General features: G+C 40.8%; 1 protein-coding gene across 4 annotated transcripts in view; it reads left to right on the top strand.

Annotated features, from left to right (window-relative positions):
• LOC136872764 (uncharacterized) overlaps positions 1-9,129 on the top strand; it is a 96,717-nt gene extending 87,588 nt beyond the window's left edge. For all 4 annotated transcript variants that reach the window (XM_068227526.1, XM_067146596.2, XM_067146597.2 and 1 more), the window contains exon 6: positions 8,918-9,129. In XM_068227526.1, coding sequence (XP_068083627.1) covers positions 8,918-9,034 — 117 coding nt within the window. In that variant the 3' untranslated portion in view covers positions 9,035-9,129. The remainder of the gene's footprint in view (positions 1-8,917) is intronic.
• The last annotated feature ends 13,716 nt before the right edge of the window (positions 9,130-22,845 follow it).

The raw sequence follows: 22,845 nt of genomic DNA, 5'->3' as shown, positions 1-22,845 counted from the left end.
GAGTCTTGTAATGGAGTCGATGTATGTCGACAACTGTGTGACATCGATAGCTTCGAAGGAAGAATTTGATAGATTTCGAACTGAGAGCGTTAAACTGCTGAATGATGCAAAAATGGAACTTAGGAACTGAGAATATTCAAACAGAAGGAATCACAGCAATGGAGGACAGTGAAACTGAGAAAGGATAAATCACAAAGGTTCTCGGACTACAGTGGAACAGTAGATCGTACACACTGAATGTTGAATTTAATACAGAATTTTTAGCTCTCCCAGAAGTATTGACAAAGAGAATCTTACTTTCCCTAATACACAAGATTTTTGATATCATTGGGTTTCTCACTCCAGCACTTCTCACATTCAAGCTGTTGTTGCAGAAGGCATGGTGCATAGAAAATGAAACCAAAAAGGTCAAACAGAAGTGGGACACACCATTACCTGAGAGTATCGCTGTTGAATTTCGTAAGCGTTATCAGGAAGTAAACTGCTTAAGGGAAGTGAAAGTTCCTCGACTAATCATGGGTGGTGTGAAGGAAAGGAATCAATGGTCGCTTCATATCTTCGTAGATGCTAGCCAACGTGCTTATGCTGCTGTGATCTTTTTACGAACTGAAAGTGACCAGGAAGTTTCAGTGCAGCTGCTGTTAGCTAAAGCCAGGGTAGACCCACTTAAAACCATCACTATTCCCAGGCTGGAATTATTAGGCTGCTTTGTTGGAAGTAGACTCTCTCGTCAGCAGTTAAGTCTGCTCTATATCTACAAAATGTGAGAGAATATTTCTGGTGTGATTCTTCAACCGCATTAGCCTGGATAAGAAGAGACGAACCATGGGCTTTATTTGTTGGCAACAGAGTAAAAGAGATCAGGAGTTTATCAAGTCCAGAGGACTGGAAACATATTCCAGGAATACACAATCCGGCAGATCTCATATCAAGAGGATGTTATCCTACCCAGCTAAAGGAATCGTCGTGGTGGAAAGGTCCGGAATGATTAAAACGACCAGAAGAAGAGTGGCCATTTAATCAGCTGGAAGACAATGAGGATGAAACCACAATCCTAGCAGAAAGGAAGAAGAAGTTGGACTGCACTATGACAATGCCAAGTCTAGAAATGACAAGAAATTTGAGTTTTTCTCAACAAGTTGGAGTTGTGGCATGGATTCTTAGATTTTGTAGTAATACAAAGAAGATTAACTGCCATACAGGTCCCCTACACTTTTCAGAAATAAAGGCAGCAGAACTGATTGTCATCAAAGGTATTCAATCAGATTCATTCCCAGCTGAAGGTGATGACATCAATGGGATAAATGTTACCAGGGACAAGGAAGGTCGCATCCGAGTGAAGACCAAGATTGTGACAAGAGAGGATCTAATGAACTTAAAATACCCATTGTTGCTAACTAAGGAACTTAAAATAGTTGAAGCAATGATTATGGAGCAACATCGACTTCATTGTCATGCTGGTTTGCAGTTTTTAATGGTTTATTTGAGGAAAAGGTATTGGATAGTGCAAACTAGGAGGACTGTAAAGAAAGTGATAGCAAGTTGTCTGCAGTGTAAACGTCATAAACTAAAGAATGCTGAACAGAGTCTGCCCCTCTGCCTAATGATCGAGTAAAGGATGTTTTTGAAGTGGTTGGCATTGACATGGCAGGACCATCAATTCTGAGAGGTAATTCTAAGGTATGGATTGTTCTCTACACCTGTGCTGTCTTTCAGTTGGTCCATTTGGAACTAGTTTAGTCATTAAGTACTGAAGCTTTCATTCTTTTATTGAGAAGATTTATTGCTGGAAGGGGCCGTCCATCCATTATCTATTCTGACAATGGTACTAATTTTGTTGGGGCTTCCAATGCATTAAAAGGCCTAGATCTCCAAGAACTGCAAAACAATCTAGGTTTCAAGAAATAGAGTGGAAGTTCAATCCCCCTACTGCAAGTTGGTGGGGAGGATGGTGGGAACGTCTGGTCCGTTCCATTAAAGAATTGTTGAGACGAATGCTTGGAAGGTCTGTACTCGCTTATGAAGAATTACTGACTTTGCTTTGTGATGTAGAGGCCGTTATTAATGGACGCCCACTGACTTATATATCAGAGGATCCTGAGGATTTAAATCCTTTGACACCATCAATGTTTCTTAACGATGTTGGAGAGGGTTTTGTGCAAGATATTGATCATCTCAAGAAGGAGAAGTTCCAGGCACACCTGCGCTACCGACAACACTTGATGCAAGAACTGAAACAACACTTCAGGAAGGAATATCTGTCCCAGCTGATCCAGCGCCCCAAAAGAAAAGGAACATCGACTTTGAAGGAAGGTGATGTGGTTCTAGTTGGTTGCGAGCAACAAAAGAGAGTGGAGTGGCCACTAGCACTAGCAAGAATAGTGTAGGACAGTGTATCTCGGGTAGCCAAGTTAAGACTGAAAGATGGAACACTGATAAGACCTATTGAACGACTGTATCCTCTGGAGATTGACACTCGTGAGGACCCCTTTGTTTCCAAAGGCTCTTCACCTGATAACATTCCCCATAGGTACAGAACCCGTAGTGGTCGCAGAGTGGTCCCCAATACAAAATACTCCTCTTAAGTTATAGACTATGGAACTGTACTGAAGAAAGGGTCCCATTATATTTGCAGGCATAAGTTATTTGTGATATCAAAGCGACTGAAATTATTCCCACAATTTCAGGGTGGGAGAAATGTTGAGAATTTAAATTGTTTTGAATAGTGTAGTATTTTTACTCTTTTGTTTTTGGTTGTGTATCATGGCGACTCTTAGACCAGTGAAGTGAATAGTTGTTGACCAAGTCTGTATTCTATCATGATTATGTGTTATTGAGTTTAAACAGTACATATGTTGAATGTATGGAGTCAGATAGAGTTTATTACAACAGTCCCTTTGTTGACACCTCAACACAGAGCTCGGTGACGTGCATGGGCCCGTGAACATCGGCAATGGTCCATGGGACAGTGGCGGTGTGTGGTATGGTATGATGAATCCGGGTTCCAGTTGTATCAAGCGGATGGGCGCATGAGTGTGTGGGATATGCCCCATGAAGCTATGGATCCTGCTTGTCAACAAGATTGTGTCCCGGCTGGAGGTGACTCAGTTCTGGTCTGTGTAGCGTTCTTGTGGTCGCAATTAGCTCCCACTGTCCAGCTGCAAGGAGCTGTGACAGGTGCACATTATGTAGACATTCTTTCAGACTATCTGCATCCCTTTCTAGCCCTAGAGTACCCTGATGGAGATGCCATGTTTCAAGAGGACAGTACGCCATGTCACTGCTCTGTGGTAGCACGCATGTGGCTGGAGGAGCACTCGAGTGAAGTTATGACCATGGAGTGCCCCTTCATATCCCCCAATCTTGATCCAGTCAAGCATTTATGGGATACTGTTGATGCCGGTGTACGCTCCATGAACCCCGCACGAACTACACAAGACCAACTGTGGGTAGCAATACAAGATGCATGGGTCCAGATCCCTCCAGAAGAATTCTAACGCCTTATAGAGTCGATGTCTCACTGTATTGCTGCCGTTTTGAGGGCTCGCAGAGTAGCAACTCATTATTAACATTAAATTCAGCGTCTTCCCATGACTTTGGTCACTCAGTGTACTTTCCCCATTCAGGATTTGGCATAAGACAAAGCCTAGTGAACAGTATAATTTCATAATTAAAAATAAGAGGGTTAGGAAAATCATTTTTTAAAAAGAGTTTGTAGTTTAGGGTCTTAAAATAATTGGATAATATTGCAATTGATCCCTTTAGAGTAGTAATTGCAATTCTTAGAACAAAGACGCTGTCCAGATTGAAGTCCTTGCAGAACTTTGCAAAGAAGCCTGGGATTGTACCTCTCGCACAGATCATAAAACCGATGACCTTAATATTGTCAAGTTGATACTTTGAATTGTAGTAACGGATGGTTGGATTATAGATGGAGCATATTTTATGTGAGCTCATCATATGGTGGTTCAAAGTATGACTGTTCTTACAGTTCTCTTGGTTGATGGCTGTCATGTCGATGTGCCTTGTGCTGCCTGTTTTTGAGATTGATGATGATGATGCTTGTTGTTTTAAGGGGCCTAACATCGAAGGTCATCGGCCCCTAATGGTACGAAATGAAAGAACAAAAATTTCAAAGGCATCCACTGACCAAATTAAAAATAAAATATGTCATGAAGAATGAATGGTTGGACAGGAACCCAACAAAACACAAAACAAACAAACAAACAAAAACCAGTGGATCGGACTCAATAGAGATTGAAAATAACATTATTACCGACCAAGGAACCACTTATAAAGCACAATGATGCTTGGTGTCTAAAGGGGGTGCAAAATCCAAGTCTAAGGCCCCACAGAATGGTACATGTCGCGAGTAAAATAGAACCATGGGATGTGTCATGTTGGGGTATTAATCAGAAGTAGCGAAGACTCACGGTGTTCCACAAAAGATGGTACTACTCACAAGTATTGTACTTCGTACAGGTAACGCAGACCTATGGTGTTTCGCACACAATGGCACCACCTACAGCCAACGCAAACCGATGAGTTTCCTCACATAGGTGTACTAGTCACGGATGCCGGTCCCAAGGGCCCCGTGGTGTTCCTCACATAGTGAGTACTAATCACAGGCAACGCAGGCCCACGGTGTCGCTCATATAGTGGTACAACTCACAGGCTACGCCCAGACCCGCGGTGTTGCCCACATGGGTACAACGCACAGGTACTGAAATCCACCCGGCCAGGCTTTTTACTGCAACGAATCACAAACCTATTTCGTACCAAGTTAGTGATACTACTCGCAAGTACATGCAACCCATGGTGTTCCCCGCATGATGGTACGAATCAAAAGTAGTTTCATGGTTCTAATTCATTCATCCCTTGGTCGCCCCTTTCAGTCGCCTCTTACGACAGGCAGGGATACCGTGGGTGAATTCTTCGTCTGTCTCCCCCACCCACAGGGGGTGTGTGTTTGGTCCGCGAGAGGTATTTTATTTCCCTCAAGTCCGCCGGCAAGCCGGTTAGGACCCCCCTATCCGCCACCTGGGACGCGCCACGTGGGAGTATCACCTCTCCCCCTGCTACGCCTGCGTAGCAGGTTCGTGGTTTTTTGAGAGATTATGAACTTCTTTGTGAACAAGAAAACTTTTTTCTCTTAAAGTGGAACATCTTATTTTATGGTGCCTCAGATTATCCTGTAGTTTCATAGTTATGTTATACTATCCTGTAATGATATAAAATGATCTGTGCACTTGTAAATGTGCAGTAGAAACACTGTGAACTAAGGTATTTAACCTTTTCACTGTCGAGTTTTGATGACCAGCTGAACCCTCTGGGCTGGGTTTATTTAAGGAAGAAGCACTTTTACAGATAACTTTTTACTGATACTATTGGAATGAATATCGTCCCCTTAGCTCTGCTGCCCAATACTGGGTCAGGGATGAAGTGAGATTACTTTTTGCAGCAATTTTTCAGCCTGATGCCCTTCCTGATGCAAACCTCAGTTGAGAAGATAATGAATATGAAATGGAAGGTTAATGAGCTGGGTAAGGATCCGGGAGATAGTGGGTTCGAATCCCACTGTCGGCAGGCCTGAAGATGGTTTTCCGTGGTTTCCCATTTTTACACCAGGCTGTACCTTAATTAAGGCCATGGTCGCTTCCAACTGCTGGGCCTTTCCTATGCCATCATTGCCATAAGACCTATCTGTATCGGTGCAACATAAAGCCACTAGCAGAAAAAAAAAAATTGGGTAAGGAAGTGGAAGGAATTGGCTGTGACTTATGAATAGGAACTGAGAGTGCCAAAGGGAAACCACCAAAGAAAAAAAATATTCTCAGGGCAGCTGACGGTGGAGTTCGAACCCTCTCGCCTGTCGAATGCAGAGCTTTGCTCCATAGCCATGCATATTGTCACACACAGGTACTCCGCTCTATGATACTACTACTGAAATATAGTATAAAATTGTTGATCCAAGAACTGATTTTGAAACCATTAACATTTGGGTGAAAAATGACTTTATCTGAGGAGAGTGTGACAATTCTGCATGAGATTCATCATCACTATTTTGTCTCACACTTTCTTGTAGTTCATTATTGCCCCCTATATATTCTCCATCTTCATTATCAAAATATAGCTCTCCAGAACCACTGTTCATGAAGAAACATTCAATTTCTTCATCAACGAGATGCAAGTATACTTCAAGGCTACGCATTAGCAGAAAAGATGTTCCACTCCAACGGAGCTGAAATAACATTAGATCGCTTTCAAAACTCGCAAAATAGAGTGGTATATCTGCTGTACCGAACTTCTTTGAGCATTTCCATGGAATTTCAAAGCATTACACTACATCCTGTTCATATACGAGATTGGTGAAGTATGCACTGCACCAGAACGTAGATATACCGGTACGAGTTTAGTGGACGAGGCCCGGCGTTCAGTAACATATATACGAGAATGAGTCGCTCATTATCTGCTTCTTGCAGAACAGCTGTAAAGTGCTTTGCTTTACTGATTCAAAGGTTGCGAGTTTGAGCCGATGATCAAGTTATCATTTTTATTGTATTATCGTTCTTTGGTGATATAAATAATATGAATGCTAGGTTTGGAATGGTACTGCTGCATAAATTAGTGTTACTATCTTCTTATATTAATACATTATACTATCCTGTGAAACACAGTTGACAATATGAGGTTTGAACGAGCGTGAGCGTATGATCTGGGTTGTTTGCAGGCGTCTAATGGAACTCAGGATATTTTATTCATAAGTTTGAAGTAATACACAAGAAAGTAGTGGGAATGATTGCTGGTATAGACAGTTGCAAATAATGGCAGGAGGGTACTTGGAATGAGGAGATGGCGGCTGAAGTTAGGAAAGAACTTGAAGGATGAAGCTGTACACATAATCAGTCTTTGGTGATGGGGTTCATGTGAGTGAAATTGAGGAGGATAAGTTACCTGAGAGAATACTGGACTCTGCCGTACATGGTAAGAGAAGCAGGAGGAGACCAAGGCAGTGATGATTAGACTAATTTTTTTATGATTTAAAGATAAGAGGTGTGAAACTAAATGAGGCCGCAGAGCTTTCGAAAAGAGAGGATTACGGATGCACTTAATTAATTCACAGATGCTTGCAGACTAAAAGCAGAAGGGCATAACAGTCTATAAGGTTATAGAATATGATTATACATAATTCTTTTATTGCTTACCCTGGTTTTTTTACCTTTAGTTTTCTAACCAAATGGGAATTTGTGTGTACCACATCAGGGCTAAATAGTACATGAAATATTCAATCCCAAAATGGAACCATACAGTTCTAAAAACACGCTTCCCCAAGTGCACCGTCACTGTATTGGTGCTTGCAGTGGCTTGCAGTGGTGTCTCAACAGCGCACTACCCGCCAGCTTCTTGGAAAGGTGTAGCAATCAGTTGATAAGCCCACTGCTACACTGGGGTGAAATGCTGGTAATTTCATGATTGAAAAGGCCTAAAGAGCTTAGATGTTTTTAATCTTTGCAATTGATGAAATTAAATTATGGCTTCCTTCTGGGAACTTCATTTTTGACTTACAGTTCTGTTTTAGTTTTCAGCCAAGTATAGAAAGGGCACTAGAAAAGTTTTGCAATGCACAAAAACGGTTGGCTGGACACCCCTGTTATGGTGAGGGATGAAAAGAGGGGTGAAAACCGGTCTAAAAGACAGCAAGATGAGACCTTCACACCAGTTGTTACCAAGCAGTGGGATTGAAAGCAAGTTAAGATGTCGGTGTTGTCTAAAGGTGAATATCGTGCAATTATCTGCTACAGTTTTGCTCGTGGATTAACTGTTGACCAGTGCCTGGAGGCAATGACTCGTGTGCTGGGGAAAGACTGTCCACATTGGACAACAATTTTCCGCTGGTACAAAGAGTTCCAGAGGGGAAATTTTGGGGTTGAAGACAATCCTCCTCCTGGGTGACCGTCTGAATCATTGACTGAGGAAAACATTGAAACTGTGAGGAAAATTTTGCAGCAAGAGAGGCGGTTGACATAAGGCAGGTAGAAGAGACCCTCCACATCCCTGCACCAGCTATTCACTCAATTCTACACGACCATCTCCATGTTAGAAAGGTTTGTTCCCTTTAGTGCCCCATTCACTTTCAGGGGAACAAAGGGCACATCGAGTAAAATGGTGCCAAAAAATGCTAAAACAGTTTGAAAATGGGACTTCGCGTAACGTCAATAGCATTGTTACAGGTGACGAAACTTGGCTTTATTATTACGATGACCCAACAAAATCCCAGAACAAGGTGTGGCTGTTTGAAAATGAGGGTACTCCTGTGACTGTGCGAAAGTCAAGGTCAGTAAAGAAAAGGTTGATTGCAGTATTCTTCACTAAACGGGGCATCCTGACTCGGGTTGTGCTAGAAACACAAAGGACAGTTGCTGCGAAGTGGTACAGTGAGACCTGTCTGCCTCAGGTCATCCAGGATCTCAAGCAGCTCCGTCCAAAGTCATGGCTCAACACTTGGCTCATGCATCACGACAATGCTCCAGCATATTGTGCTAATGTAACAATGGATTTTCTTGCCAGATCAGGGTTGACTGTGCTTGGTCACCCTCCATACAGTCCTGATATTGCCCCATGTGACTTTGCACTCTTCCCAAAAGTGAAGATGAAGCTGAAAGGGTGGCGTTTTTCATCCGACGAGGAGCTTCTGCCATCATGGGATCAAGAGTGTGAAAATGTAACCGAAGAAAAGTGGCAGAGTTGGTTCAGTGACTGGTTTCGACATATGGAGATGTGTATTGAGTGTGGTGGAAATTATTTTGAAAATGTCTAAAGCATTCACACACATTGCAAAACTTTCCTAGTGCCCTTGGTATTTTGTAGAAGTATTCAAGTGCTAATAATTTGCATGTTTTTTTCTTCTCTTTTTTAGCATGATAATATCTTGCGTGATCATGAGGCTGTACAATCGCTTACTTCTCAAGTGGATAATCTTGTCTTGCTTACAAAAGACCAGCATTCTGAGCAAGATAGTGTGAAGGAGCCCTGATACTTGTATGTAAATGCTCCCTAGTAAAAGGGCAATTTGTGAATAGTTTCTCTGAACATGTATGTAAATATAAATAAATTTTGCTAGGACAGCCATTATTGTAAGTTTTCCTGTTTTATTGTTTTGCCCTTTGAAACAAACCACAATCACCTTTTCTCCTTCTACCCCATCTACAACCTCATGAGACATCTACTTTGGGATAATAAAGTGCCCATGTGAATCAAGATGACTGTATAAGTCATACTTCGTGCCCATTCTCACATACAATTTAGAAACTTGTACACTGAAAGAGAGAGAATTTTGTAAATTGGAAACATGAAGTTTCTATGAATTACCCTCCAAAAAAACACTCAAGGACCTTGTAAGGAATGATGACCTCAGAATGGAACTGGAAGTGAACTCAATAGAAGAGAGGCTAACGACTTCGAGACAAATATAGTAGGGCCGGTGACCTATATGTCAGGCCCCTTTAAACAACAAACATCATCACTAACATAGTATGGACATGTAAAGCAAATGCCTGGCACAAGAACACCACATACATGCCTGGAAAGAATGGTTGAAGAAAGAAGGCCAGTGGGAAGACCTAGGAAGAGATGGCTACACCAGATGAAAGAAGAGGAGGGAATTTTGAGTCGGTGGTGAGAGAGAAGTCATTTCTGGACAGACAACGATGGCGAAAACTCGATCAACACCACCCAACCTGACACCCTTACCCCTGTGGGTAGAGGCGGTAGAATAACACCCACCGTATCCCCTGCCTGACGTAAGAAGCAGCTTAAAGGGGCCTGAGGGGCTATCAACTTGGAAGCGTGGGTTGGCAACCACGAGGCTCTCAGCTGAGTCCTGGCTTTGCTTCCACTTACTTGTTTACAAATATGAAGTTTTGAAGCTTCCACCTGATCAATACTTTATTTATGTATTGTTATTTTACTGTACTGGTTTCGACCTTGTGAAGGCCATCTTCAGCTGACTGACATAACATGTAATTAAAACATCTTCTTCTTCTTAAGACGCCGTCTCCGAGCGGAGGTTGGCGATCCACGTAACTAGCTCTGATCTTGACAGCGCAGAATGGAATGCCATTTCTGAAGTTCAGCAGTGCCATCTTCGAAGGTCTTTCAGCCATGAATTTCTTCTTCTCCTAACAGATCTCTTCCCCTGTACCTTCCCTTCGATAATAAGCTGTAATAACTGATACCTCTCACCTCTCAAGATATGTCCTAGATATTGCGTTTTCCTCTGTTTTATGGTGAGCAGTAGTTCTTTTTGCTTTCTCATTGACGAAGGACCTCGGCATTTGAGATTTTCATTACCCAGGATATCCGCAAGAGACTGCGATACAGGAACATTTCGAAGGCATCAATACGTTTTTCTATGGTTGGATCCAGAGTCCAGCTTTCACATCCATATAGGAGAACAGAAAATATATATGAATATTGAATTTTCACGACCGCATTGTAATCGAAACAGACTTTCAACGTATTAGGTCGTGTTACGTACATGTAGTACGTGTTGAAGAGATGTTAAGTACAGAACAAAAATGGCCAGCCGGACACCAGTGGGATCCGAACTCACAACCTCCCGATTTCGCGTCGGTTGCTCTACCAATTGAGCTATGGTGGCCTGGGCCATCTTTGTTCTGTTTGAAAGGATCTGAGCTACAGGTCTGGCACTGCTGCTAGCACACTGTAGAGTGCGTTTAAGTCGCCCGTTGTGGGGCATCTCAATGAATATTGAATTTTCACGACCGCATTGTAATCGAAACAGACTTTCAACGTATTAGGTCGTGTTACGTACATGTAGTACATGTTGAAGAGATGTTAAGTACAGAACAAAAATGGCCAGCCAGAAAATATATAGCAGTGGATCATACAAATTCGTAGTTGGAGACTGAGATCTGACCTCACGGAATTTCTTCATGGTAATGAATTGTTTCCTGGCCTGCTCAATTCTAGATATTATCCCCCATTTGGAGTTACACTGGTCATCCGAGATGGTACCCAGATATTTGAGAGAAGACACTTGGTCAACTATTTTATCTTTTATTATGAGATTTGTCCGAATTGTCTTCTTAGAGAACACCATCAGTTTTGTTTTTGAGGGGTTAACATATAATCCAAACTCTTCACTGTGCTGAAGTAAGGAGGGGTGGTTTTTTTTTTTTTTTTTGGCTTTACGTCGCACTAAGGAGTTTATCATGCACTGAAGGGCAGGCATGTCATCAGCTGTGACAACAGTATCATCTGCATATCTGATGTTGATGATTTTCCCGTTAATTTTGATCCCACCCTAGTCTTCCAATGTTTCTTTAAAGATTGCCTCTGAGTAAATGTTAAACAACAGAGGTGACAGTACACAACCCTGGCGGACGCCCTTCCTGATTGAAGCAGTTTCTGAAGTTCCTTGATCAGTTTTGGCATTTGCAAACTGATTCCAGTACAGGTTACTGATTATACGTAAGTCACCGGAGTCAATGCCTGTTGATCTCAGAATCTCTATCAGCTTATTGTGCCTGACACAATCAAAAGCTTTTTTATAGTCTATAAAACAGGCATAGACATTAACATTCATATCTCTGCACCTCTGTAACAACACATTTAACGAGAAGAGTACCTCACGTGTACCAAAGCCATTTCGGAAACCGAACTGATTCTGATCCATTTGGGATTCACATTTTTTGTATATTCTAGTGTGAATGATTCGCAAGAATATTTCGAGCACGTGAGACATCAAACTTATCATACAATAATCATCACACTGAGACGAATTAGGCTTCTTCGTTTGTGGAATGAAAGGTTGATTTCAGCCATTCTGATGGTATTTCTCCTGATACATATATATTTGATTGAATAATGATAAGATATTGAGGCCGGTAGATTCCTGTTCTATTATTACTTTGAGAACTTCAGCGTACACACCATCAGGTCCAGTTGCTTTACCATTCTTTTGAAATTTTACGGCATGTACAACTTCACTTTTTGTTATTTCAGGGCTATTTTCATTTATTCTCTCGTCGGGTGAAGGAGGATCATTTCTGTCATCTTTGAAGAGATTTTCTATATATTCCTTCCATCGTTTGAGTTTCCCTTCCACACCCAAGATGATTTCATTATTGGCATCTCTCAAAATTTGACCATATCGTCTCCGTTTCTTATGCAAGTTAAAATAGTCGTGCTTCTCTTGAAGGATCTCAATTTCTTTACATCTGTCTGTCATTCATAATTCTCGGGCTTCACTGCACTTTCTGCGTACAGCTTTGTTTAGAATTTTGTGTTGAATGTGATCTGTATTTTTGTGCTTTCTCCTTTCATCCATAAGTTCTAGAATTTCATCTGTCATCCAGCTCTGTCTTTTGATGTTGTTGCAGTGTCCAATTTCATTTTCCTGGATTTCAATCACACTATCTTTAATGGCGTGCCATGTGTATTCTATCTCTGATTCAGTGTATCTTATTATTCCATCTTCTTTTCCAGTGCAGTTCCAACATTAGTTCTTACTTTGGGATCCAATAGTTTCTTAATCTATATCAGGGCCTCTCAGGGTGCATGCGCGTGGTGCATGCACTGTGCACGGTGCAAAAGACGACTTGGCTTGGTTGACCAGAGTGCAGACCCCCCACTCCTCGATTTGGAGCAATAGCGCTTACTCTCTCTTTCCTCACGCCTGTCTAGCTCGCTCTGCCTGTCTCCCTCTGCCCCACTTGCGCCGTAGCGCTCCAAATCCGGGCTGAGTTGAGCAGAGTATAGCCGAGTAGCCCAGAGACGAAGCGTTGATCCGAGCCATGCCAAGCATCATCGATGCACGGTGCACGGAGCTTTTGCGCCTCGATCTGCACGCGTGAGATTTTGGGCATTTGAGAGGCCCTGATCTATATGCTTGGATGGTTTAACATTTCTTTTAATTTTTCTAAAACTTATCATTTTAAGGTCCATTACAACTGGATTGTGGTCACTATTTACATCAGCACCGGGATACGTCTTAACGGATGTCACATATTTCTTTAGTTGTTGTTTTACCAAAATGAAATCAATTTGATTTCTTATGATCTTTTCGTCGTTATCAGCGGGTGATATTCATGTGTAAAGCCACCGAGGAGGAAGTTTGAAGAATGTGTTAGAGACAACAGATTGTGCTCCATACAGAACTGAACAAGTCTATCTCCTCTTATGTTACGTTCACCAAGACCATGGCTGCCTACAGTATTGCCTTCAATGCCAGCCCCTGCTTTTGAGTTGAAATCACCCATGACCAATGTTATTTCTCCATTCTTAGTTATTTTCATAGCTTCCTCTAAGATGTCATAGAATGCTTCTACTTCATCATCATCTTTATCTGCAGTTGGTGCATGGACCTGAATAACGTTCATGATCCGGTGTGATGTTTGTAACCTCAGCAACATTACTCTATCACTAAGTGGTACAAAATCTAGAACTGAATTTGCGATCATTGATGAAAAGCACAGCAACTCCATGTCTGTGATTGGTGTCGGTTCCTCCCAAGAAGTACATATATCCTTCCTTCGTGTTCTGAATTCCTGATCCAGTCCATCTTACTTCACTCAGTCCAAGGATGTCTACTTTCAATCTACATCTTTCTGCTTCCACATTTACTAGTTTTCCACTCATATACAAACTGCGTACATTCCAAGTAGCAACTCGTAATTTCTTGTCATAGGTTTTGATTTTCCTAGCACTGTCAAGTACACAATCGTTCACAACTATGTTCGCAGCATTTGCCCCTGGAGTTCTGATTGGGGGAATAGAAACTCCGGATACTAATTTCCGAGCCATGTTATGTGAATTTATAGGGATGTCCTTCAGGACCTTTAATGCAGTGGTTTTCCATTGCCTTCTGCATTCTACTGCCGTTGACCATACTTGATTCCTCCGCCTTTAGGGGCAATTTCTTACCCCTTGGACAATAGAGTGCCCAGACCTACACCCACTCATCCACTCTCAAGGAGACTGTTGGTATTTGGTGTAGGGTGTCTCCTTATGCCAGGAGATATTCATCCCCTTTTAGTCATCTTTTATGACAAGCAGAGGTTACCGTGGGTGAATTCTAACCCGCAGACCACACCTTCCAAAAATGAACTGTAGAGTAGACACTATCAGTAAAATATTCTACAATATGAATTTTGATAAGTAGTATCCTTCGGAATACGACGTAGCATATGTACATTATTCTTACATGAAGCCGGTTTCTCGTAGAAAGAATCCCGAGATGTCGTCATCATACCATCTCCTTTAATAGGCTTATCAGGATGATTGTAGGACCAATGAATTCGAAGACCTTTCGTACCTTTAACAAATTTATCGCAGATAGGACAGTTTTATTAATTTGCGCGATGGACACAACCACAAGTCAGCAGCGCTAGTAAGAACTTCAACTTCCACATCAGAGATGCCAGCGTAAACTCCGTGAATCCTCAAATGACATATCTCACAGAGAAGTAATTCAATGAATATAAAATCACCTTATTTCCCACACAGACGTCAGGCAATTGTTTGTTATCTTCTGTCTGACATGCTCAATAACAAAGAATAACGTAAACGTTGAATATCATACTGGAAATACACGACACATGAATACTAACAAAACATCGCTACTGTTCCTTAGTTGGTGTAAAGTACACCTAGGTGGTGTTACCTAATATAGTATACTTTTCGAAAAGGTCAAGGAGAATTTTTTTTGCTAGTTGCTTTACGTCGCACTGACACAGATAGGTCTTATGGCGATGATGAGACAGGGAAGGGCTAGGAGTGGGAAGGAAGCGGCCATGGCCTTAATTAAGATACAGCCCCAGCATTTGCCTGGTGTGAAAAAGGGAAACCACGGAAAACCATTTTCAGGGCTGCCGACAGTGGGGTTCAAACCTACTGTCTCCCGAATACTGGATACTGGCCGCACTTAAGCAACTGCAGCTATCGAGCTCGGTAGGGGAAATTTTACAATCAACGACAAACAAGAAACTATAACAAGATGGCTGCCGTCTTGTTCATAACTAAACTTAAGAACTTAGTGGAAACATTATATATATTTTAAAAAACTCAGCCACGGAAGACAACACTATCACGTATGTAAAATATCACTGATACAATAAGAATGTCACATAGTATAGGTAAAACATTGGCAATTTGCGAATATTCTTCGTCCTAGCTTAAGCAATCGTCTACGTTAAATGATACATACAAATCCCACGTCGTTCCATCTTAAGCGATGGGTCGGCGAACGAAGCTTCTTCACCAGTTGCGGTCTCTGAACTTATCTCCTTCTTCGATGCTTTCCAAAGTATGTCCTCGCTGTTCAGTGTCAATCTTCACCATGTCCTTGTACCAGAGTCTTGGTCGTCCTCTTGGTCTTTTGTCTTCAAGTTTTAGTTGGTAATCTGTTATCTCCCATGTGTCGTGTATGTCCATACCATCTCACTCGCTGTGCTGTTGTTCTGTCCTGCAGTCTTACAACTTGAACCTGCTTGCGGATTTCCTCATTACGGACTCTATCTCTACCGATCATGCTATGGACAAATCTCATTTCTGCTGCCTGGATTCTACTAACATCTTTATTTCTCATGGTCCATGTTTCGCAACCATAGGTCAGGATAGGTACGTAATATGGAATGTTAAATGATATGAGAATTAAAACTTAACATTACTATTACGTACATGGATGATATATGTTTAAAATACAATGTTCATAATTATAAACATTCACTGTTCCACATTAAATTTATGGCTAGATTAAGTAAAACATGTTGAGGCACAAATGAGTTCATACAGTCTATTGGACTTATGTAGCTATGTTATATCATGTGATCAGTCATGTTTGTCGACTGATGGTATAATGGTGTAAGTTTCTTGAAGTAATGTAAACACTTATGTTGAAGTCAAGGTTGTTGTCTGGTATTTGATGATGTGGAACTTCGTCGATCTGTATCCGAATGCTTGCAGTTCATGTTAAAAAATTATAATTTTACCATAAAACTTAGTAGAATTTGTGTAGAGTTATGGATAGATCGTTAGTCTTACAACGTGCTTCCCTTGATCCTTATGTCATGTAATTTTGTTAAAATGTCATTACGTGTTGCTTGATTTTGATACATCGTATGTTACATGATTAGCCAGAAAGCTTCTTCGTCACTTTGTGTTGTTGGATGTATTTAGTATCTGTTAAAAATTGAAAATGTAGTGTAAGAAATTTATGCCTGCCAAGTTGGAATGTCTATTTAATGTGGGAATAGGTATGTGTGTACTTACTGTTGTTGTTGACTCCTTGGTGTGTGCTATTCCGGAGCACATCATGCACTGTTTCGTGTGGTCTGAAGCTGATGCTTGTGGTTGCGGAGGGGTAGAAGGAGCAGCTATTGAGGGAGTAGGAGTGGAGCGAGGCGTGTCTTCTGGCGGTTCTTTAATGCGTGTTGGGTTTTGTTTTTTGATTCTTTTTAGGTGTCTTTTAGGGAGGGAATAACTGCATTGAAAAAAATATTGATTCTATCTGTAATTTCATTTAAATTGAAGTTTGTACTGTATTGGCGTATTGATCTAAACTAATGTAAAAATCTTCCATTATGTTGTTGGGGTTTATACTTAGAATTTGCATGTCGTTTTCAATGTCTGTGAATTTATGTTTGTAGTCTTCAATGTGTTGACCTATGGCTGAGAAATGATTATGTTTTATTGCATTGATATGTTCATTATGTTCATTGTAACGTATTTGTAACGTACTTGTGCCAGGCTCCTCACTTTCATCTATCCTATCTGACCTACCTTGGTCAACTCTTGTTCTTTTCCGACCCCGACGGTGTTAGCTATCGAGGCCTAGGGAGTCTTTCATTTTCACGCCCTTCGTGGCCCTTGTCTTCCTTTGGCCGATACCTTCATTTTTCGAAGCGTCAGATTTTTCCCTCTGATTAGTGTTATATAGAGGATGGTTGCCTAATTGTACTTCCTTGTAAAACAATAATCACCACCACTACCTGGCACACTGGAGGGGTTCTATACTGATGATGATCCCATTTATTGATCGAGTTTTTGCAGTACCTGTGAGAGGTCATAGTCAGAGTTTTCGTCTGGGCTCTAAATAATTACGAATGTGTGATGAAATAGGATTGTGATTATGGGCTATTCCTCTCAGTACCTTTTCCTCAAACTGTTGGCTAGCTAGTGGTGAGGAAAGTTTTAACCTGGTAACAACCACGTCGTCAGTGTGAGCATGCTTTTCATGAGTGCCTGGAGCTGATAACGCATAGTTTTTCTCATGTACCTCACTGCTTGTAACTAGTCATTTCTGGAAATACAAGTTCAGTAACAGAAAAGAACCTTCTTGCAGCTTGTTGTGTACAAGACGTGACTCAAAAAAGGTCCTCGACCAATGTTAATGCTGTTGATAAGGGGAGAGCCTATCTATTTGAAGACAGCAGTGAATGAAGACGCAGGGATTGTCCTTGTGCTTTTGTGTTTTCATGTTTGTCCTCGTCTCCTCTATCTGTTGCTCCCATTTCCAGCCTTCACAGAAAGAGGCTGTAGTTTTGTGTAGGCTGAGGATAGATCATGGAGTTGAATTCTTTTTATGATGATGCATACATCTCAAAATCTGAAAATGTTAGTCGTGATAATTGATATTTGGATCTCCTTTATAAATAAACATATTTTTCTGTTTTCAGAAAGTTCACTTAAGGGGACGGTGAATTATTTTTGTGGTGTTACTTATATCTCAAAACTGAAGGTTACAGTCGTGAAAATTGGTATTTGGAATTCTTTAAAAATAAAGATACAGGCATTATTTTGGGGGGGTATCTGAACTTAAAGGGGAAGGGGTGAAAAAGGAGTTGAAATCTTTTTATGAGGATACTTATATCTCAAAAACTGAGGATGTTACAGACATTAAAATTTATATTTGGAGTCTTCTTTCAAAGTAAAGAAACGCATATTCTTTTTGTTTTTGGGAAGTCCACTTAAGGGGGTTGATGTATGTATATTCTGTCCTCAGCCCTGAGGCTGGTTGGATGCTCAACAGCTCCGCCGTCAGCTGTCATAGATGGCCTAGGCATCACTGAAGAGGCGTACTAGAGAAATGAGGAGTGAGGTAGAAGGAGGTTGAATGAATTGAAAAATTAGTTGAATTCTTTGTATGAGGGTACTCATATCTCAAAAACTAAAGATGTTATAGACGTAAAAATTGGTATTTGGAATCTCCTTTAAAAATAAGGAATCACTCACTTGGACTATGTGTAAGTAGGGTAGCATCCTGCTTCATGAATTTACCGAGCTCAGAACATTTTAAGCAAGCCTCGGACCTATGAGAGTAACGGAGTTCCACTCCCATTTGACAGGCGAGGGACTCCTTGGAAACAACTTGGTGAACGAAATGGAATTCGATGGGGAGCTATCAATATTAATGGGGCTTATGGAAGAAAGAAGGTAGAACTGGCTGAGTCAGCAGAGAGGATGCATCTGGATGTGCTAGGAGTAAGTGATATTCGGTTAAGGGGAGACAATGAGGAAGAGGTAGGAGATTATAAAGTGTATACTTGACGGATGTTAGAAAGGGAAGGGTAGAGTATGGGATAGGGCTGTTTATCAGGAATACCACTGCAAGCAACATAGTTTCTGTTAGGATCGTAAATGAGTAAATGATGTGGGTAGATTTGGCTGTTGGAGGAATTAGGACGAGAATTGTCTCAGTATATTCACCATGTGAGGGTGCAGATGAGGATGAAGTTGATAAGTTTTATGAAGCATTGAGTGACATTGTGGTTAGGGTCAACAGCAAGGATAGAATAGTGCTAATGGGCGATTTCAATGCGAGAGTTGGAAATAGAACTGAGGGATACAAAAGGGTGATTGGTAAATGTGCGGAAGATATGGAAGCTAATGGGAATGGGAAGCGTTTGCTGGACTTCTGTCCTAGTATGGGTTTAGCAGTTATGAATACATTCTTCAAGCATAAGGCTATTCACCGCTACACATAGGAGGCTAGAGGTACCAGATCCATAATAGACTACATCTTAACCAACTTCGAATTCTGGAAATCTGTTAGGAATGTACGAGTTTTCTGGGGATTTTTCAATGATACAGACCACTATCTGATCTGTAGTGAACTAAGTATCTCTAGGCCTAGGGTAGAGAAAGTAAAATCTGTCTGCAAACGAATAAGGGTAGAAAATCTCCAGGACGAGGAAATTAGACAGAAGTACATGGATGTGATTCGTGAGAAGTTTCGAACAGTAGACGGTAAGCAGGTTCAGGATATAGAAGGAGAATGGGTGCCATACAGGGATACTGTAGTAGAAATTGCAAGGGAATGCCTAGGAACAACTGTGTGTGAAAATGGGAAAAGGCGAACATCTTGGTGAAATGATGAAGTGAGAGCAGCTTGTAAACGTAAAAGGAAGGCTTATCAGAAATGGCTCCAAACAAGGGCCGAGGCAGACAGGGATTTGTACGTAGATGAAAGAAACAGAGCGAAACAAATAGTTGTTGAATCAGAAAAGAAGTCGTGGGAAGATTTTGGTAATAACCTGGGAAGGCTAGGTCAAGCAGCAGGGAAACCTTTCTGGATAGTAATAAAGAATCTTAGGAAGGGAGGGAAAAAGGAAATGAACAGTGTTTTGAGTAATTCAGGTGAACTCATAGTAGATCCCAGGGAATCACTGGAGAGGTGGAGGGAATATTTTGAACATCTTCTCAACGTAAAAGGAAATCTTCCTGGTGGTGTTGCGAACAGCCAAGCTCATGGGGAGGAGGAAAATGATGGTGAAATTATGCTTGAGGAAGTGGAAAGGATGGTAAATAAACTCCATTTTCATAAAGCAGCAGGAATAGATGAAATTAGAACTGAAATCGTGAAGTATAGTGGGAAGGCAGGGATGAAATGGCTTCGTAGAATAGTAAGATTAGAATGGAGTGTTGGTAAGGTGCCTTCAGATTGGACAAAAGTAGTAATTGCACCTATCTATAAGCAAGGGAACAGGAAGGATTGCAACAACTATCGAGGTATCTCATTGATTAGTATACCAGGCAAAGTATTCACTGGCATCTTGGAAGGGAGGGTGCGATCAGTAGCTGAGAGGAAGTTGGATGAAAACCAGTGTGGTTTCAGACCACAGAGGGGCTGTCAGAATCAGATTTACAGTATCGGCCAAGTAATTGAAAAATGCTACGAGAGGAATAGGCAGTTGTGTTTGGGTTTCGTAGAACTAGAGAAAGCATATGACAGGGTACCGAGGGAAAAGATGTTCGCCATACTGGGGGACTATGGAATTAAAGGTAGATTATTAAAATCAATCAAAGACATTTATGTTGACAGTTGGGATTCAGTGAGAATTGATGGTAGAATGAGTTCTTGGTTCAGGGTACTTATAGGGGTTAGAAAAGGCTGCAATCTCTCACCTTTCCTGTTCGTAGTTTACATGGATCATCTGCTGAAAGGTATAAAATGGCAGGTGGGGATTCAGTTAGGTGGAAATATAATAAGCAGTCTGGCCTATGCTGCCGACTTGGTCTTAATGGCAGATTGTGCCGAAAGCCTGCAGTCTAATATCTTGGAACTTGAAAATTGGTGCAATGAGTATGGTATGAAAATTAGCCTTTCAAAGACTAAATTGATGTCAATAGGTAAGAAACTGAACAGAATTGAATGTCAGATTGGTGATACAAAGCTAGAACAGGTCAATAATTTCAAGTATTTAGGTTGTGTGTTCTCCCAGGATGGTAATATAGTAAGTGAGATTGAATCAAGGTTTAGTAAAGCTAATGCAGTGAGCTTGCAGTTGCGATCAACAGTATTCTGTAAGAAGGATGTCAGCTCCCAGGCGAAACTATTTTTACATCAGTCTGTTTTCAGACCAACTTTGCTTTACGGGAGCGAAAGCTGGGTGGACTCAGGATATCTTATTCATAAGTTAGAAGTAACAGACATGAAAGAAGCGAGAATGATTGCTGGTACAAACAGGTGGGAACAATGGCAGGAGGGTACTTGGAATGAGGAGATAAAGGCTAATTTAGGAATTAACTCGATGGATGAAGCTGTACGCATAAACTGGCTTCGGTGGTGGGGTCATGTGAGGCGAATGGAGGGGGATAGGTTACCTAGGAGAATAATGTATTCTGTTTTGGAGGGTAAGAGAAGTAGAGGGAGACCAAGACGACGATGGTTAGACTCAGTTTCTAACGATTTAAAGATAAGAGGTATAGAACTAAATGAGGCCACAGCACTAGTTGCAAATGGAGGATTGTGGTGACTTTTGGTAAATTCACAGAGACTTGCAGACTGAACGCTGAAAGGCATAACAGTCTATAATGATAATGTATGTATGTATGTATGTATGTATGTATGTACGTATTTTTTGTTTTCAGAAATCGACTTAAGGGGGTGGGGTGAGTGAAAATGAGTAGAGAAGCAGTTGAATTCTGTTTATGAGAATACTTATATCTCAAAAACTGAAGAAGTTACAGTCGTGAAAGTTGGTATTTTGAATCTTCTTAAAAAATGCACTTTTTTTTGGAAAGTCCACTTAAGTGGGGCGAGGAGAGTGGAAAGAAGTGGAGAAGTTGAATTCCTTTTTTGAGGATACTTATATCTCAAAAACTGAAGATGTTACAGACGTGAAAACTGGTATTTGGAATCTCCTTTAAAAATAAAGTAACGTCTATTTTTTTTCTTTTCGGAAAAGGCACTTAACAGGGGTGAAAAAAGAGTTGAATTATTTTTTATGAGGGTACTTATATCTCAAAAACTGAATATGTTACAGATGTGGAAATAGGTATTTGGAATCTCATTTAAAAATAAAGAATCATGTATTTTTTTTTCTTCAATTTTCTTCGCGTTGAGTGAAGACTGCTTCTTACATGTACAGCTCTGTGTCACATGGTCATCTTAGTCCCAAAAGGCAATACTACAAACGTGGTTTTCATAGAGTTTCTGGGGTAAATGAAACTCAATTTTTTGGTGAGTTTTTATACTTTAGTAGGGATTTCCTGATAATGTCTCAGTACAGTACAAAGGAACAAATACTTTTATCAAATTACGAAATCCACGCGAGCGAAGCCACGGGTAACTGCTAGTATATATAATAAAAACTGCAGTTTTTTGCAAGAGTATACTGCATTTCATGGCTTATAAACTGTAAAAAATACTACAGTATTGTCCTATGTTTTATTTTGCACATTGTACAGTACAGTAATCACTATTTACTGCTTAGTGAGAAAGTCAGCGACAAGACTTGGTTTTAATTTTTTTTATTTTGAACGTGTCCATTCTGATTCAATTTTCTGATGTAATCCAAATAGAGTTTCATTCACTTCTGGTTGGTTATACACAAACACATAAAGTTCCAACTAATTAATACACTGCACAGCTTTTTGATGAGTAGCTGGCTCCTTGGAGATGACTGTTTCCTCCTTTTCCTCCTCTTTTTCTTCTTCTTCTTCTTCTAAAATCACTTTTAGTATCAGTCCATCATGTTCAAAGAACATCATTGTGGATTTTCAAAACATTATCAAAACTACTAAAAATACCAGCGTCTGACAATTCACTGTGAAGAACTTCAGGGAAACATCCTAATTCCTCAGTGAACAACATGTTATCTGTGTGAAATTGTTCTTCCTCTTCGGTTGATTGGGGTGCAAATTCTGCATGATAGAAACATTTCACAGTTGTTTCTTTAGACTCTTCCATCCAAACACCATGGATCCAGCTAACTGCGTCAAGGATAGTCACACTCCATGTAAATTTGATTGCATTGTTACACTTATCCACTGTGTTGATTAAACGTTTGCTGTACAGTAATTTTACAGCTGGAATTATCC

This window comes from Anabrus simplex, chromosome 4 (genome assembly GCF_040414725.1).
Source record: "Anabrus simplex isolate iqAnaSimp1 chromosome 4, ASM4041472v1, whole genome shotgun sequence".
NCBI lineage: Eukaryota > Metazoa > Arthropoda > Insecta > Orthoptera > Tettigoniidae > Anabrus > Anabrus simplex.
The sequence above is the reverse complement of the archived record's forward strand: the minus strand, read 5'-3'. Positions and strand labels throughout refer to the sequence as shown.